Genomic DNA, 19,247 nt, shown 5'->3' with positions numbered 1-19,247 from the left:
AAATGGAATTAATTAAAGCCAATCTTAGCCATAAATACTGTGAGACTTGATTTATATACATGCCACCCACAACGGCCTTGTTCGGTTCAAAAATCATTTCAATTCTTCTCATTTAATCATTACAATTTTTTTAAATTTTCAAACAAAATATAATAAATAATTCAACTTTTTCAAATAAAAAAATTTAATATTAAAAAATTTTATTCTAACAAAATTTTATTTAACTTTCAGCTCTCATCTCAAATTTTTTTTTAATATTTCTAATACTACTATAAAATTGAAATTTGAAAGTCCACAATTTTTTTTTAAGTGGGTCAAATATGAAGTTAAGAAAGACCAAAAAAGTCCAAAAATCTGACTTTTCTCCGACAAGTTAGAGTCGGAGGTAGAGCAGATTCTGTACATCTTGGAGTCGGAGGGTGGGACTTCCGACTCCCACCCTTCGACTCTGACGTGGTTGGTGCTCAGCCCTAGACTATCATTGATGGGACTTCCTTATTTTGTGCGGTAATAAAGTGGAATAAAATATTTGTTATGGTTATGAACAGTACTTAACAAAGATGGAGAAAGCTTTGCATTTGCTATAGCTCATATGTCACTACAAGAAAAATCACCGATTGCGGCGATTTTTATTCTGTTGCAAATAAAATCGTTGCAATAAGTCACTTTTTGCAGTGAAACGAAATTCGTCGAGGAATTTTAATAGCAACTTGCGATTTAAATGGAGTTAGACTCATCTACAGTGATTTTTAATTATAGTATGGCGATTGTTTTCGCCGTAAAAATAATAAAAAAAAAAATCTTGCAACGGGCTAAAAAACGCACGAAATGTTTTATTTTTCCCCCCCGAACCAGACTCATCTTGTATTCCTCTCTCGCACGGTGCTCATCTTCGTCTCTCTCTCGCACAGTCTTCCTCTCTTGCACGGTGATCATCTTTGTCTCTCTCTCTCTCTCTCTCACTCTCACTCTCTTACTCGCTTCGAACCCCAGGGCCTTCACAATAGACCCTCTCTCTCTCTCTCCACTGCAGATTACTTGTGGGTTTGGTGTTGCGAGCGTTTGTGGGAGTGCTTGGAGTTCTGAGTTGCCGATCAGTGGTAATGCCATTCTCCTTCTCAGCTTCTCACGAACACACCCACATTCACTTCAAGTTAATTTCCACTACCATGAAATTTCTGTGAAATGAATTTCATTTGTGCAGTCCGTGGGTTTTAGGGATTTTTCATACGTTTTGTGCGATTTTGGGTTCCTGTTGAGAATCTCTCACAGCGGTAAGCTCCCTTTCATTTCTCCTCTGCTCACGCAACACTCACTTCAGTTTTTCACTCACAAATTCACTCATCACAGATCGTAACTGCTCTCTATTTTTAGTGCATTTCTCTTTTTTTTTAACAATAAGGTTCATGCTTTCAGATGCTCTACATGTGTTTAACATCTATTTTATATTTCAAATTAGTAAAACTTATAAAGAAAATATAAAAGAAAGAGAAGTGGTCTTCAGCTTGTGTTTTGTGCATTCTACTAGCCTTTGTGACTGCACACACTACAAACTGAGACTGTTATGTGGTTCTGTTTTAGTGCAGTGATGTTTTAGTGCAATGGCATTTTAGTGCAGAAGACAGTTGTGGTTCTTTTTTTGTGCATCTGAGTTGTGAGTCTTTTTAGTGCATCTGTGTTGTGGGTCTGTTTTGTGCATATGAGTAGTGGTTCTGGATTGGTGAAATTGGGTTTCTTTAGGGTTCAAAAGTTGGTGGGGTGGTTGGTTTAAAATTTGGGTCCTGCTGCTATATTTTTTTTCACATATTTTTACCAGTTTTATTTTCCATTTTGTGATCCACCAATATTCAATTTACTTTTTAAAAAAAATTCCATAAGTTTTATCTAAGTATTGATAGATTAAACTACTTATATTTATATATATATATATATATATATATAAAGCATTCATGGACTATCTGCTATGAGATCTCCATGCAAAAAGTTGTCCTACTTTGTATTTTTTTTAAATACATTATGCAGATTATAAGTTATATCTACTCAATCTTTTAGAATAGATCACTTATGTGTTAGTTTTTTGAAATCAGCATTACCTTCAAATAGAGGTGAGGATCTGCAGACAAAGTGCTTGCTCGAGCTCTATGGTCCAAAGGTAAACTAGATACACTAATCTATGACAATTGCTTAAATTATTTAGATCCCTATAGTTGTAAAATGAAGGTAAGGCAGCATTTGGTTGTGCTTCCTTAAATGTTGCATCAAATTCTTGTGTGCTTACATGAATTTTTCAGTTTGTGAGTGCCTTGGGGGGTTTTTCAATTTTTCAGATTGTGATGTACGACCTTGCAATAAGTTTGAAGATAGGTGTACATTGTTCGAGTGCATTTGGTTGAACCTTATGCTAATACAGGGGCTCTTGATTAAAAATGCGTGCTTGTTGTGAACTTCATCATCTCCATGGCCCCTTAGAGTTGTAATTTGACAATGCCTATTAGATAGAAACAGGAGAAAAGAAAAGTGAATATACCAAACTAAAAACTATATTCTTGCCATGATTAGGAAAAGAAAATGCCCACACAGAATATAGTTCTTAGGCATTGACATGAGTAACTTTGAACCTTTCATTCACACTGCCATGCTAGATTTAAACATTTCAGCTGCTATGAGATCTTCACCTATAAATACAGACAGAAAATTGGTAGTTACCTGAAAGCTGAACATGAATTGTCTTGTGTTCTTGCTTACTTGCACATTTGGGTGAGATTGAAGCTTCTCATACATCAATCGAGCCTCATTTGGCCTGTCAACCACTGCCACTGTTTAATAATTCTCCTTACATGGGCTATGCCTACTTTCTACTTTCTACCATCAATAAAATTATTATTAATCAATCAAAGAAAAAAGTATTTATCATTTCAATTCTTATTTTATAGATTATGTTTGTTCAATTATAAGTTGTACTGAAATAACCATAAACAAACTTATAAAAAAATATATATATATATATATATCTATATATATACCATAAACAAAAAAAGATCAACATGCTAGTGTTACTATGGTAGTATCTCAATTACATTTTAAGTGCTGAATACTGCAATTTGCAAGGTAAAAGTCTCCCCCATTGTAAAGTGTGAATTGTATACTGGTTTCTCTGAGAAAATGTGTATGTATTTGCAAAGCAGATACCTTAAAAGGTTTTTGTGTCACTTATGCATGTATATTCCTGATTATGTTTCATTCTTAAATTTTGTCATTTTATTCTAGGATCCATTTTTAAGAGTATCTAGAATTGTTGTATAATTTTTGGGAAATGCCAAATTTTTACATACTAGTACTAGCTCATAATTGTATAATTTTTTATTTATTTTAATGAATGACTGAGAAACCCTTGTGTTTGGTTTGTGCTTTTTGGTCTAACCTTTTCCATTATTTGTCTCTGCTATTGCTGTTCTGCTATGCAGAAGACTGGCTCTTATCATTGTTGCGGTTGTCATGCTCTTTTTGGCATTTCTTGGATTTTGTGAGTTTTTTGTTCCCTTGGACTAGAAGAAGAATATTCTCATCATATGGCTTATTATAGTCGTGGCTTATTTATTTGTTCTTATATCATTGTTATGGCTACTTGTTGTAGTATTTTCCAAATGATTGAGATGCAACCTCTGGTATACTTGTGAGTGATTTAAACATTAAGCCCTTTTCATGCTCAATTATTAAAAAAGTGGTCATTAAGCCCTTTTTGTGACTCTTGGCATGTGAGTATGTTTTCTTCCTTCTGTATCAGTATTTTAAGTTTAGACTTGTTATTTGAGTTATATCATGTGAGGGTGCAATGACATACTGTGTGCACCTTCCTTTTCTCACATCTTTCTTCTATATCATTGTGTATTTGAGTGGATAATCATAAAGAAGGAAAATAGGATCTGTAAATAGGATTAAACCCACCTGTTAGAGCTCAAAGTACATCAGAAAATTTGTGATGTTTTCTATTTGTGCTGCAACAGTTTCCCCTTTATTTTTCGCTTATATCTTCACTCTACAAGGTTGGAACTTTGGCTTAAATTTCATTTGTAAGAATACTAACTTCAGTTTAGTTTAAAACCCCATCATTTTTCCCTCTCTTACCTCACGTTTAGCACCTAAAAAGATAGCAGCCAAACTATGCTTCCCTGCTTTACAGTTTCATATAATTTAGATGTGTAATATGTTTTTTTATGGATGTGTAATTTGGATCTGTAATTTCATTTGGATGTGTAATACGTTTTTTTATATATTCTGGTTTTGTGCTTCCCACTTTTTTATGTAATTTGGTAGTATACATTTCTAACATCATGTTTCTCATGTATCTCTCACATTTCCATTTTTAATAGAAATTTATTGGTTTCTCATGTACCTCTACCAAACTAAATTTTTTTTTGTATTGCAAGAAAGTGTTGATTTTGTGACTTTTGTTGGACGCATATATTTTTTAAAGACCATTAACTGGTCTCTGATGATGTCATTGTTCACTGTGAGTATGAAATATGCTTCCCTGCTTTACAGTTTCAATGTTGTAACATTTCAGAGTATTTGGATTGGAATTCCTTGACCTTTTGTTAAAACTAAATATCTTTGTTCTTCTATTTCTGGAACTCTCTGATTATTATCCTTTCCTTCAATGTAAACGATAAACGATTTTAGTAATATAAGACTATTTGTATCTTGAGGATGAAATTCCACTGATTCTGTTATTTGTTAAGTGGGGGGCAATATTTTTCTAAGAAATAGAACTTCTTTCTTGCATTTAAGGCTACTATTCTATTTAGAACATGTATCATAGGGCAGTTGTGATCACTTTAATATGCAACACTAACTGCGTACACATGAGCTTCATACTCATTGGAATCACACTATATATAGTGACTACTTAAGGAAAAAAAGACACTTCGAAAATTGGTTGTGAGGATGAGTAAATAATAAATAGGTAGTGAGCTTTTATCATTTTCTAGCAAGATCTCTCATTTCATTGATATATATATATATATATATATATATATATATATATATATACATACTGTGTGTGTATGTAGTATTAAAACAATAGTCAATGTGAGGGATTGCTGCACTATTTAGGTGAATTAATTATATATTACAATTATATATACATATATTATATATGTGTAACTATATATAATACAGCATTCCCTCACATATATTATAATATATGTGAGGGGTTGCTACACTATTTAGGTGAACTATATCCAAGTTATACTTCATATATACTAAATGGGTATAGTTCATCTCTGTTTTTGTGCATTTTTTTTTTCTTTTTTGGAAAGCTATTTCCGACGAGTAAATTTCGCCGGAAAATAATTTTTTTGTCGATTTAATTATTTTTGGCTAGTAAATGTCGCCAGAAATAATCTATTTCGGCGACAATTATTGCTAAGACTACGTAATAGCGACAATAATTTATAATCACCGAAAATAATAATGAGTCTTTTGCGGCGATTTTACAAACAATTGTGACGATATATATCACTGCAATTGGTTTTTTTCAACGATTTAATATTAAACGGAAATTACATTTTCGTCGATTTTGGAACAATTGCGAAGCACAAAAATCGTAGGAAATAGTAGTTTTTTGAGACGATTTTTGCCTATCGCTGAAATTGATAAAAAAAAGATACTTTAATTTCGTCGAAAATGTAACGAATTAAAAATCGCCAAAAATGCTCAAATGCAGAGATTAATAGGGATATTTGCGACGATTTTATTGTAGTGTGTGGAGCTTTGTAATTGGTTTGGCTAGTCCAATGCAAAATTTTTTACTCATATATAGCTAAACTATGAGGATTCATTTGTATTTGACTAGACCAATATATATATATATTTTCATCTAACCCACCGGATCAGGTAGCATCAAGTTTTTAAGTCAATTTACAAGAACTTGGATTAGGGTTGACCTTAATTTTTTAAGTGAAGGCATATAATAGTGTCAACTTCGTAGTTCAATCTATAAGAAGCTAAGCTCATGGACTTGCACGCTAGCAATATCAATCCTGATCAGTAATGCTATTTAGCGTCATTTTTACTAGCTACCGTGCAGTTTTCATATATCATGATATGATATTTAATGATTAAAGATTATTTGTTATGTTCGATCTATTAATTGTGAGCTAATTATTTAATGTTATATCAAGAAATGTTGAGACGATGATATAAAAATGATAATAAATAAAAATTTTCTTTATTTCTTTCTTCAATTTACACCGTGGTGTAAATTGTAAGTGGGTTTATATTAAAATAACAAGGTGATAAAAGATAAATATTGATGAAATAATTTTCATTGATCGAGGTCATGAAGTTTAAGACTTAATTAGAGGAATTGATAATGAAATTAACCACCAAACCCAATGATTGTGAACAGATCATGCTTTTTTAATTGCCGGCCATATTAATGGTACTAGACTTAACTTATGAGCTCCAAACGGCAAACAAATACTCAAAATTAAGGCAAATGTACCGCTGGCAAAAACGAGTCGAAGCTGCTAATTCAAGCTACCAGCTATGGATCGATCAAACTATATAATCGGTAATTAAATTAGCTAGCTTGACTTAATTGGCCGATTCATTCAAACGTGTAACAGCTAACTCAAAGGCCAGCAGGCAACATTAACATCTCATGTTTATCTTGAGAATGTGCCGACCAAGACTTCTACGTCCAATAACACTACTATAAATTTATATATCTAAAATGACAACGTACAAATTTCTACATGATGCTTGGAAATTAAGTATGTATATATATATATATATTATACCACTTATTATATTTTACAAATCCTAGTACTATATAACATGCATGCATATCGTAATAAATCAAACCTTCAAATTAATGACTAGCTAATATTAATCTCCAATTGATTAGGTAGTCTCTCATGAATTAAAGATCTTGATGATCAATTTCCTCAGGATCATCATGATCCGTTACTTCCTTTATATATATATATATATATATATATATATATATATATATACATATATATATATATAATATGAAACACCATTTGATGGATCAATATTTATTTAGCTATATTTTCACGAGATGATCTTTCCCCGTGATCATTAGCTAAATATTGGAGTACCATAGTCCATGCAACATGCTTTTTAATTATAATTCTATATCAATATATATTTAGTTGCTACATATATATATATATATATATACACATGCTTCCCAGTAATAATATTTAATCATGTTTGAATTGATCTAGTATTTACGTACTTAATTTACCATATATATATACATATATATGTATATCAGTCATGCATCATGGGCATACTCACGCTAGCTAGCTACATGTCGCGACCCTTATCATGCGGCAGATCGGACGAGGTGGTCTTGTCTCCATTAATAGTTCTCAAGCTTCACCTAATTCCTCACACGCCACGTACTATTGATTAAGTCGTGTTTGACAAGTATAAAATATAAGGGTCAGAGGGTTTAGTTGCAATATTTGTATTTTGTAAATGACATTAATACATATAATATACTATATAAGTAGTACTATTTCTTCATTCCCATCAATTAAGGAACAATCATTAGCGGTTGAGAATACAGCTTGCCCTGTTGCAATACTATAATATATATTGCATTAATTACTTGGTCCATGATATATATGTTTGACTTTATGATATATATTATATTCTTTTTTTGTTTCCTACCCTTGCTAGGGCTGATGAGGGGATCGCATGTTGTCCACTTCGTCGGATTAGATCTCACTTGCAGGCCGAAACTAATTTTTTTTTCCCCCGAATTTAGGAATTAAAAATGCAACTGATCATTACAAGATAAGATAAAGTAATGTTACATATAGTCGTGGAGTGTAAAAGTACCGTACAGTTATTTTGAAAAAGAGTAAATCTACAATTAAAAAATTAATTTTTTATTTTTATGTGGATCTCAAAATGATTGCGCGACGCTTGCACACTCACGATTGTAACTATTATTTCTCATATATATATATATATATATATGGTTAACCATGGTTATTGTTTTTACCAAATATGAAAAAGGTTATATATGCTTGCTGGAGCTAGCTTATTAATATATATAGAATATATAATTCGGACTTAAATTTCTTAGAATTCAATCACTAGAGTTAGATGGGGAAGAGATAGACTTATAATATAGATCCCACAATATTTATTTAGTATATTTTACTGTCGGCTGATAAATTTACTCTAACAATTATAAATACTCCGTCTTAGACAGTGTTTGGTTGTTTAATTCTGTCTTAAGATAGAATGTGATGTTTGTTAAATATGTCTTAGGATAGAATATTGTCTTTCAAATAGTTTGTTTATAAAGAATTACAGTAACGGATTAGACCATGTCAATCACAAAGAAATTTGTGTAGTAGGGAGCTTTAAAAGTAATAGGAAGCCTTAGAAGCAATAGTTGGCTTGTATCCAGTATGTCCTAAGTTAAAGTTGTAATATCCCGTTATAAAATAATGAAGTTTGTTCTACCTTCAAAAAAAAATTATAAATACTACGGGGCCTATTATTTTATTTGTCCATTTCTCTCGATCATTGTCTCTGAAAAGTCTGAATCCAAATAATTAATCAAAACTCTCGTGTACCCACATATACTAATTAAGATACATATGTTTTGCTTAACCGGATACAACTGTTACGATTCCAATATCTCTGTCTGACGTGTATAAAAGGAAGAACCTCTCAGTAACCATGGCATCGTGCCTTGGAGATCAAGAATTGCTTTCCTAGATTACGGACCTAGATTAATAATTAGAGTTGCTTCACAGGGATCCGGAGATGAAGATTGAGACTAACATAATTCTCCTGTTGGTCTGCATAGTGGTTACTGGCTTTCTTGGGGTTTGCCAAGGAGGCAATCTCAGGAAGAATTTCTATAAGACATCCTGTCCATGCGCAGAGAAGATAATCCATGATGTCACTTGGAAACATGTTTCCAGCAATCCCAACTTGCCGGCAAAGCTGCTGAGGATGCATTTCCACGACTGTTTTGTCAGGGTAAGGCAATCATGTCATGTCCGGGTTTCCTTTTGAATATATCTACTTTGCCTGTAATTTTCTTCATGCATGCTCATGTCACTTTATAATTATTAAAGAATATTTGTCCTTAATATTTCAAGGAGATTTCAAAATAGTACATAGAATAACTTCTTTGACATAAGTAGTACTAGAGGCAGCTTGCATGTATACTCCAGTATAAATGATCGTAACAGGCCAGGCCCACCTAATTGCTAGATATGAAAATTTGTAGCTAATTACAAAGAATTCAATGAAAATTTGCAGGGTTGCGATGCATCAATTCTATTGAACTCAACAGCAGATAACACTGCAGAGAAGGAGTCACCACCAAACCAAAGCTTGTCTGGTTTCGATGTAATCGATGACATTAAAGCACAAGTTGAGAAGGAATGCAAAGGAGTTGTATCTTGCGCAGATATTGTGTCTTTGGCAGCTCGGGACTCTGTTTCATTCCAAGTAAGCTAATTAAGTGAAATCAATCTCAATGATACAGATGGTACTGTGATCGATAACAAAATCAAAATCTCAATTCAGTACTATTTATGTCTAATATACTGTTTGCATGCATGCGCGCGCAGTTCCAAAAACCAATGTGGGAAGTGCTTACAGGTAGAAGAGATGGCACCGTTTCACGCATCGCAGAAGTCTTATCCAACCTTCCACCTGCTATCTTTAACTTCGACCAACTCAAGAACAATTTTGCCCGTAAAAACCTTACCGTGCATGACCTTGTCGTGTTATCAGGTACCTAAAGAAGAGATCAGATCGGTTTTCTGAAAACAAAAAACTCAGTTTCGACAGTTTCATTAATTAACGCAAAGCATGTTTAAATATATGTACGCAGGTGGTCACACCATTGGAATTGGTCACTGCATTGGTTTCACCAACAGGCTCTACAACTTCACTGGAAGAGGCGATCAAGATCCGTCTTTGAACCCAACCTATGCCGAGTTCTTGAAGAAAAAATGCCCGAGCCCCACAGACGCAATAACAACAGTGGAAATGGACCCAGGTAGCTCCCAGAAATTTGGCAGCAGCTACTACGCAATCCTTCTGCAGAATAAGGGTCTGTTCCAATCAGACGCGGCGCTTCTGACCAGCAAGCAAGCCAGAAACACTGTCAAGGAGTTGGTTAGCCAAACAGATTTCTTCACAGAATTTGCACAGTCGATGAAGAGGATGGGAGCGATCGAGGTCCTCACCGGCACCGCCGGTGAGATTAGGAAGCAATGTGGGAAAGTGAATTAGTCTTTAAGCTGCTGCTGCTTTGGGTTTTGGTAATTTAATTATAGTCTCGGATGTCATGATGCAGTACTAAGAACGTGGAGTACTTGCATTCACGTTTTAATTGTTCATAATTTGCAGTAACTGTCAATGTTCCATTAATATTGGGAACTTAAAATAAGTTGGAGGTATTAATTGTCTTCATTTCTGTACTTGTAAAATCAGTTTGATCTCAATGTTTCTTAATCTGAAAAAGTAAGCCATTAGTCGAAGTATTTGGCCATATCCATCCATGTTATGATCATGATCATAAGCGGAATCAACGCTTTAAATCCGGACATCTCCCTGGTTAGAATCTACGTGTTCATTAATTTTCTTGAGATTTCTCTCATATTTTGCTCTGTGGGACTTTCTGCTTTTAGTAAGAATCTTTGACTTGGATTGTTTTTATCGAGATAGTATTTTCTGGTCAATGCTTTCTGGTGAGAAGTTCTACTCCTTGTTCATGGATTGGTTTCATCTTTCTATGCTGCTTTTGTTTTTACTCTCTTGACTCTTGACTGTCCCGATGTTTTTAGGTTGGTTTTTGAAGCCGTTATTGCAATTCTGAAGAACTTCTATTCGATGGTAATATTTTCTCGATTTTCTGTTCTTTTTAGCATTACCTTCTGTATTTACAGTTTTTTTTTTTTAATAGGTAATTGTATTTACATTTTTATTCTGAGATTTTCCATAAAGATTATTACAGTTTTCTCCCCCCCCGGCCGAGGGGCAACGTCATCGGTCTCTTTGGTTTGATTAGGGATCTCGGGGATGGTGTTGTTTTTCTGTGTGATAGGAATTTTGGTCAGTTTTTTCTTCGTGTTTCGATCTTTTTGTTTGATTATTGTTATTATGTTGGGAAATATTTTGAAATGTTTTATAAATTAGAGAATATGTAAAATAATAACAACAAATTAAAAATAGAGAATCTAGTTTTGAGGCATGTTATGATGGAACTTTTTTTTAGAATAGATTCTACGGCCTCTAAATTTAAACCTGCATTAGGTTTCTTGATAGTCTACTCTCAAGATACAACAAAATTGGTTCTCGTTAATCTCATTGTCGGTGCACACAAAAAGAAATCCTTGAATCCGATATAAAATAGCCAAAGCCCAAAGAAAGAAATACAAAAAGAATGAGAAAGTGTTTTTCTAATTTTTGTAGAGAATTTGGAGTGAATAAATTTATATGTGAGATTCTCTATTTATAGAGAATGAGATGACACTTGTGAAAAGTCACAATTGGAATTAAATGACACTTGTAAAAAGTCACAACTTATTTAAATGAAATTGTACTTGTGAAAAGTCACATCATATAAATAAAATGGTACTTGTAAAAAGTCACAACTTATATAAATGAAAGAGTATTTGTGAAAAGTCACAACTAAAATAAATGAGCACTTTTGAAAAGTCACAACTTCTTAAATATTAGAGAATACATTGAAAATATTTCTAATTTACCAAATGACACAACCCTTTATTTGGTTGGCAAACGGTTAAGACTCGTATCCCCAAGAAGCATGCATTGATTCAAGTTACCATGACACATTTTCATTTAAATCTAGATAATCAAACTGATACATTTAACAATAGTAATGGTTCAATTATTTTTTATTTATCATTAAATATTTTAATTATTTATAAGTTTAAAAACTAACATATTACTCAAGAAAAAGATTGATTATAATAAATGAAAATACAAGCTGATTACATTTCTCATCTTCAAAACTGCATCTAAATGCCACTTTCATTTTTCTTCATCAGAATTTGAATTGATAAGTGTCATTTTGTTAAAAAATGAACAATCCATTGGGAGAAAATAAAAAAAATAATTTCACAAAAAAATTTGAGTTAAAGTGAATAAAATTGTTGAGAAAATGTTATATTTTATAGTGGAGAAATACTAGCCGTTTAAAAAATATATTCATTGGAAAATATGACTGTTAGAAAAATACGACCGTTTGAAGAATATGACTGTTTTAAAAAAATACCGTTAAAAAATTATATTCATTGAACGTTAGAAAATTAATGCGTAATTTTTTAATAACGAATAAATATTTCAATTATCATTAAAATTAAAATAAATGAAAATGTCGAAATCAATATTTTAATAGAATAATGATAGATTTAAAGAGTTCATTATTTATTGTCATTGAAAAGTGACTAGCTAAATTTAAAAAAGTGAGTTTCTTAGTCAAAATTTGGCCAAAATTTAACTAAATTATACAAAAATGGGCTGTAATGGACTTAACAAAACTATAGTAATTTTAACTTTCAATATTTTCATTGGCTAAATTTATTAAAAATAATATTTTGGCAAAAAATTTCGCATCCCGCATGCTATTACTTGTCGTATGAAGCTCTAGTTGGTTTGTGCCCGTGGGTTGGTGTTTTCTCAGTATCTTATTCTTTTGTTTAATTTTTCATTACTTTTCGTATGAAGCTCTGGTTAGAGTTGGTTGATTTTTTTCACAAGCATTTTGTCCTAAAAACTTTAATACGACCATAAACTTTAATACAAACATATATCAGTTAAAAAAATATAACCCTTGTAAAAAAAAAAAAAACCTTTAAAAAATTTTATCTATTGAAATAATATGAACGTTAAAAAATTAATGTGTAATTTATTAATAACGAATAAATATTTAAATTACAATTAGAATTAAAAAAAATAAAAAGCTCAAAATCAATATTTTAATAGAATAATGATAGATTTGTTGAATCTATTATTTAGCAGTGTTAAAAATTGGCTAGTTAAATTTATAAAAATGAATTTTCTAATCAAATTTTGGCCAAAATTTATTGAGATCATTACTAGTGCTCTTAGAACACTTGTAGTGTGCTAGTTATATGTAAAATTTAGCCAGAAGTTAGCTAGCTAACTCAAAATACACCTAAAACTCAATAAAATTAGCTTGAGTGAATTCAGCTGGCCACATGTAGTGACGGCTAGCATTCTGGAAAGCCTTGTGCATGAAAAAATCTCCTGGCTTTTCTGCTGGTTTTTCTGTTCTTTACAAGTAAACTTCTTGCCATTGGATTTCATTATTGTGAAAAAGCAAACGATACATTGAAAAAAAATAAAAAAAGGATGTCACAGATAACAATTAATTGAAGTGAATAAAATTCATGTAATTCATGTTGTGGAAGTGTTATATTTTATAGTGAAACAATTAACCATCGATAAAATATAGCCGTTAAAAAAATATATTCGTTGGAAGAATATAATCGTTAAAAAGATATGACCATTAAAAAAATATATTCGTTAGAAGAATATGATCGTTTTAAAAAAAAACTATTAGAAAATTATATTCATTAGAATAATATAAACGTTAGAAAATTAATATTTATTTTTTTAATAATGAATAAATATTATAGTTATCATTAGAATTAGAATTAAAATAAGTAAAAATATTAAAATTAATATTTTAATAGAATAGTGATAGATTTAAAGAATTTTTTATTTGATGTTATTGAAAATGACTAGCTAAATTAGGAAAAATGAATTTTTTTGGACTTGTTTGGGGTCTTAGATGAGACACAAAATTCTGATTTAATCTCATTTAATCTTATTCTCAAACATAATTTAAATACAAAATTTTCAAACTAATTATTATAACTTTTTCAAACTTTCAAATAAAAAAAAAATAATTTCAACATTTTCAAGTCTCCAAACAAAAATAATATTATAAAACTAAATTTTTACAATATTTTAATTTTATAATATTTTTTATTAAACTTTTTCTCTCTCATATTACAAAACTTAAAAAATACTCAACTCAAACTATCTCATTATTATTTACAAATTATCTTATCATTATTTATATAATTTTCATCTCATCTCATCTCATCTCTAAAATTAGATCTTAATCAAATTTTAGTTACTCTAAAATTAGGTCAGTACTAATGCCCGTGGTTGATTTTGTTTGATGCGTACGTGGGTTGGTTACATGTAGACTTTAAATGGGCCTTTTCTGTGAGAGAAGAGCCCAGTCCAATAAGAGATGGTTTCATACACGATAGTAACGATATGATCCTAATCAGACTCCTCCCATAGATAGTTTCCATATGATTCTGCCCACCAAATCCTGTATTCTTTTCCTCTTCCCCCTTCCTCAAGAAAGCAGATTCCAGAATTGTATTCCACTCCCCAACTGAACCATCCATCCTTTATAATCGAACTCCAACCTAAAACCACCGTGAAAGCCTGCGATTTCAAGCAATTCTGTTGTTTTTGTTCCTGTTTCTGAATTCTTCTCAGTTCAGTTCTTCAAATATGATGCTCAGAGTCCGAAGCCGCGACGGCTTGGAGCGAGTTTCTATCGACGGCCCACAAATTACAGTCTCCCAACTCAAAACCCTAGTCCAATCCCAGCTTCAAATCCCTGTCCAAAACCAGACCCTCTCAACCAATCAGAATCTACTCTTGGCCAAAACCCCTGCCGATCTTCTCAAATTCACCGACATGTCAAACCCTTCTACCCCTCTCTCTGCGCTCAATCTCTCCCACGGCTCCATTGTTTTCCTCACCTACGATGGGGAGCGCACTGTTTCCGGCCCAACCTTCCACCCCGCCGGTTCCTTCGGCCGCAAGATGACCATGGACGACCTCATCGCGAAGCAGATGCGAGTCACGCGCCAGGAGAACCCGCATTGCGAGCTCGTCTCCTTCGACCGCGACTGTGCCAACGGGTTCCAGCACTACGTCAACGAGACGCTCGCGTTCGCCGTCAAACGTGCCGGGTTCATGTACGGCACTGTCTCGGATGAAGGGAAAGTTGAAGTGGATTTCATCTACGAGCCGCCACAGCTAGGTACCGAGGAGAATTTGGCGATTCTGAGAAACCCAGATGAGGAAAAGTTTGTGGAAGCGATTGCGGTTGGGTTGGGAATGACGAAGGTCGGGTTCATATTCACGCAGACGATCAGTCAGGACAAGAAGGACTACACTTTGTCGAACAGAGAGGTGCTTCAGGCGGCGGAGTTTCACGCCGAGAGTGGGCTGAAGGAGTGGGTCACGGCTGTGGTGAAGCTCGAGGTGAATGAGGAAGGTGCGGCTGATGTGCATTTTGAGGCGTTTCAGATGAGTGATACGTGTATTAGGTTGTTCAAGGAAGGGTGGTTCGAGACCGAGATCGCCCAGGACGCCGATCCCAAGCTGTCGAAGATGAAAAAGGATGTAGTGGTTGGAGTGAAGGATACCAGGGAGGTTGACAATGATTTTTTCTTGGTGGTGGTTAAGATCTTCGATCACCAGGTATGACTATATTGCTGTGTCTTTTACTTGCGTAGTAGGGGTGCTCAGTTCATGTTATTGGGTTTGCTTTGTTTATATTGAATTGTTATTATTGGACAGTGTTTCATAACAGTGTTGAGTCTTCTCTTTCTACTTTCCCATGAATTTCCAGATTACTGGGGCTTCTCCCTCATTAACTATTAACAGTCTCATGTAACGTATCAAAATAAGCATTGGGATGCTATTTAGGATAAAAAAAGTTTTGTTTTTAGATCTTATTTGTTTTGTTTTTATCACAGTCTTATGTGATATATATATATATATATAAACAAAAACTGATTTGTTTTTAAATCTTTTTTTAGCTATTTATAGAAAGTATACCAATTGTAAGCTTTACCACGATCAGGGCTTTGATAGGGCAGATAGGTTGCTTGTTGAGGTTACGGCATCATGATAAAGTTAAACACTTCCCTTTAGTTTTGAAGAGAGGCATGGGGAGTACATGTAAAAAAAAAACTATACCACTTACCAGAAAATGAAGGGACAAAAAATTTAACGGAAGAAAATTTGAGGTTGAGGAATGAAGAACTAAATGATTAAGGTTGCCCTCATTTCTTAGGTGTAATCTGGACTCTAAGCTAGGTTATAGTCCTTACTTAGGGTAAATGTATTGTTGTTGATGATGTATTTACAGGTTAATATATCTTTGTGATACGTATGGTTTATGGATCATTAGTTGCAATTTTTATGGATTAGTTGACTGTCAACAAAAAATTTGTAGATTAGTTACTTTTTCTACTCTCCCTTTTCAAGAAAACAAACAATCAAATAAAGTATGGCAAAAACTCGTCATTTCGAAACTACTTATTTTCAGCTCCCATTTTTTGACAGTGCCTTGCATACTCGGATTTAGAATAAAGACTGTTGCCAGAAAGATTCTCACACGCGATGTCTTTGATAGTGAGGACTTGATAGATTGCTGGCCCATGGCCAATCATATGGCTTGTAGTACCTCTTATTACTAGACTAGGCTAGACCTTTGTTAGTGAATATTTCATGTGCTTTGCAACTTAAAGAACCTCCATGCAACAAGCATGCCTACAACTACGTTTGTTATTCACAATCTGGGTTTTTGGCTATCTATGATCTCCACTCTCGAGCTCTTGAAACAAGAATGGAATTTAGTTTCGGCACCGTCCCCCTCGGGGTTTTATCTTTATTGTTTTACAGAAGAAAAGCCCTTTATTCATCCACTCCGATTCTCGTCTTTAAACTCTTTATCATTCTCCACTCTCCTAGTTTTTTCACCAACGTGTTAGGAACTTCTAACGTGTTCGTTCATCATATTCACTAGTTAGGTGTATCTGATGTATTCTTCCTGTGTACTTGGATTGTGCTTCTTGCAATATTAATAAAACTTATCTTACTTCTCAAATACATACATACATAAATACATGCATGCGTGTGTGGGTGTGGGTGTGGGTGTGGGCGCGTGTGCGTGCGAGCGTGTGCTTGGTTGTGTTTTGTCAGCTACAACTTTGACAAAGCATTATGACTTTTAAAACTCTGACCTGGTCCTGGTCAAACATTAGATTGAGTTAGCCTTTTTGCTTATAGTTTCTTGTCTATGCTACTTGCTGAATTTTCAGAAGCTTCATCTTTCTGCTGATTTATGCTTCATTAACTTTGTTCTGTTGTTCGGTCTATTTATTAAAGGTGAAGTGAAAAAATGCTTGTATTTTATAGATATCTATTTTTGAAGAAACAGTACTGTCATTATTTTACTGATAGGTCTGGTCTTATGATTTGTGACCCTGGCAAGATGAACCCTCTGACATCCAATGGTTTAAACTTTAAAGTATTAAAATGCTCTCAACACTTATGGCATCAAGCATTGGGCATCAAGTATTAAAATGTTCCTTTTTTGGACGTATGATGCTCAGTTGCTCACTTCCCCTTGTGCATGTTGTCTACCTCAGATTGCATATTGCCTCATAGAATGAGTGGAGTTGGACAGTCATTATTAGCTAAATGCCTGTTATTCTTAAATCTTTGCTAATTTTGCCCACAAATAGAATCATATTTGTTTTCTTAACTTTTGGTTTCATTTTGGCCTTTTATTCAATGAAAAGTCTGAGTCGTCATTTGTTCTCAAGCTTGGTGCTGGATTACTTTTGTTGGTTGTTCATAATTCCATTTATATTTAATAAGGTGTACAATGGTTGGATGTTTTAGCACGTTCGTGGTTTTCTACTAATAAAAAAAAGGATGCTTTAGCGTGTTCTTGCTTTCACTGCAATGTTGATCATTCTAGGTGTAGGAACTCAGCAATGAGGTATTTATAGAGGTTTGAAGAATCCATCATCATGCCTTTTACACTTTGAACTACTCACTGACCTGAACATGTACGGCATACAGGTACATATGGATGAGAGCCATTTACTAGGTGGACCTTATTGCTATTATAACACAATCATATTCAACTATATATTTTTTAGCTGATCTAGTTTATGTGCAGAACATGCTATACATAAATTCCAAGGCCCTTAACATTTTTTTTCTTTTGTTAGTATAAGATTCCTGTTCACTTGCTTCTCTATTTCAAGGGTTATACTGTGGAAATAATGTGCACTTTTGTTGCAAAGCAGGGTCCACTCACATCAACATTTCCTGTTGAGAACCGGAATACCCCTGTGGCCATGAGGGCGCTGAAGAATCATCTGGACCGCACAAAGAGTCTTCCTTTTGTGAAGCGCATATCGGATTTTCATTTACTGCTTTTACTGGCCAGATTTTTGGATCTCAGTTCTGATGTTCCCGCATTGGCTGAGTGTGTGCAGAGACAGACAGCTGTTCCAGAAGGTTACCAGCTCCTAATCGAGTCCTTGGCCAGTTCTTAATGTTAGTTGTGTCTCCTTTGAGATCTGACACACATTTTCATTTAGGATGTTTATGGACATTTATTTATGCTCAATTTGAATAGGTGCTCTTAAGAAATCTCTATTGCTTTCTAGTGTAATGCATTCCCCCAAAGGTGTTCGTGCACTGTCTTAGTTATAAAATGGATCCAGGCATTGGCAGTTCAAGGTTGTATCAAAATTATGATTGCGCTGGATCCTCCGGATATTTATGTTTGGTGGAAGGAGCTGAGATTTATGGTTGGATGTGTTGTGGTGTTACGACCGACTGCAAGTAAATTATGTATCATCTTATGTTTAGATGTGAGATTATAGTATGAATTCTATGGCTTAACTTCTGTTCTACATGGTTACTTGATGGCACCTATAGGTGTGAGATTGCAATCTGTAGTTGCAATCGAGCAGCCAGAAGTACTGCACTGTTTGGGGTTCCTTTCATCCTTCTGAATATTTGATGTTTCACCTTGAGGTTTTGGTTCGTGGGTGGAGAGGTCACGGGTCCAAATCTTGGTGGTCAAAGATTCGAAAGAGGTGAGATTCGTTTTTTAATATCCTTCTCCATCAGTTGAGAGTATTGCTATTTATCTATGCCTTCTCTGGGTTTAGAGTCGTGTCAAGTCATGAACATTTGTCTATATGGATCAATCTGAATATGATTAGCTAAGTTCAACGGGTCAGACGTTTAAATTCTAGCACGATCCACTTAAATAACAGGGATCACAGCGTGATTTATTTTGATCCGTTTAATAATTAATTAAAAATTGGTTA

The 19,247-nt window shown here is 33.7% G+C and overlaps 2 protein-coding genes and 1 long non-coding RNA gene across 3 annotated transcripts; all 3 read left to right on the top strand.

The window, feature by feature from the left end:
• The first annotated feature begins 1,060 nt into the window (after positions 1 to 1,060).
• LOC121259261 lies at positions 1,061 to 2,275 on the top strand. Its single transcript, XR_005939545.1, has 3 exons — positions 1,061 to 1,100; positions 1,205 to 1,274; positions 2,088 to 2,275. It is a non-coding gene; the product is annotated as an uncharacterized LOC121259261 (long non-coding RNA).
• Positions 2,276 to 8,760: 6,485 nt separating this feature from the next.
• Positions 8,761 to 10,308, top strand: LOC121259260 (peroxidase 3-like). The gene is made up of 4 exons (XM_041160780.1): positions 8,761 to 9,039; positions 9,325 to 9,516; positions 9,639 to 9,804; positions 9,905 to 10,308. Exons 1-4 carry the CDS (start codon positions 8,821 to 8,823, stop codon positions 10,306 to 10,308), a joined length of 981 nt encoding a protein of 326 aa, XP_041016714.1. The 5' UTR covers positions 8,761 to 8,820.
• Positions 10,309 to 14,364: 4,056 nt separating this feature from the next.
• LOC121259259 (NPL4-like protein 1) lies at positions 14,365 to 18,813 on the top strand. The gene is made up of 2 exons (XM_041160779.1): positions 14,365 to 15,582; positions 18,210 to 18,813. The coding sequence occupies exons 1-2, from the start codon at positions 14,602 to 14,604 to the stop codon at positions 18,459 to 18,461; spliced, it is 1,233 nt and encodes a 410-aa protein (XP_041016713.1). The 5' UTR covers positions 14,365 to 14,601; the 3' UTR covers positions 18,462 to 18,813.
• Positions 18,814 to 19,247: the final 434 nt, after the last annotated feature.

This window comes from Juglans microcarpa x Juglans regia, chromosome 4D, assembly GCF_004785595.1.
Source record: "Juglans microcarpa x Juglans regia isolate MS1-56 chromosome 4D, Jm3101_v1.0, whole genome shotgun sequence".
NCBI lineage: Eukaryota > Viridiplantae > Streptophyta > Magnoliopsida > Fagales > Juglandaceae > Juglans > Juglans microcarpa x Juglans regia.
This window is presented reverse-complemented; position numbering and strand designations above follow the sequence as displayed.

Excerpts from the sequence above, each read along its gene's own strand:
- LOC121259259 (XM_041160779.1), top strand. The coding sequence starts at position 14,602 with ATGATGCTCAGAGTCCGAAGCCGCGACGGCTTGGAGCGAGTTTCTATC. Across the intron at positions 15,583-18,209 it reads TTAAGATCTTCGATCACCAG|GGTCCACTCACATCAACATT; the intron begins GTATGACTATAT and ends GTTGCAAAGCAG.
- LOC121259260 (XM_041160780.1), top strand. The coding sequence starts at position 8,821 with ATGAAGATTGAGACTAACATAATTCTCCTGTTGGTCTGCATAGTGGTT. Across the intron at positions 9,517-9,638 it reads GGGACTCTGTTTCATTCCAA|TTCCAAAAACCAATGTGGGA; the intron begins GTAAGCTAATTA and ends ATGCGCGCGCAG. Across the intron at positions 9,805-9,904 it reads TGACCTTGTCGTGTTATCAG|GTGGTCACACCATTGGAATT; the intron begins GTACCTAAAGAA and ends ATATGTACGCAG.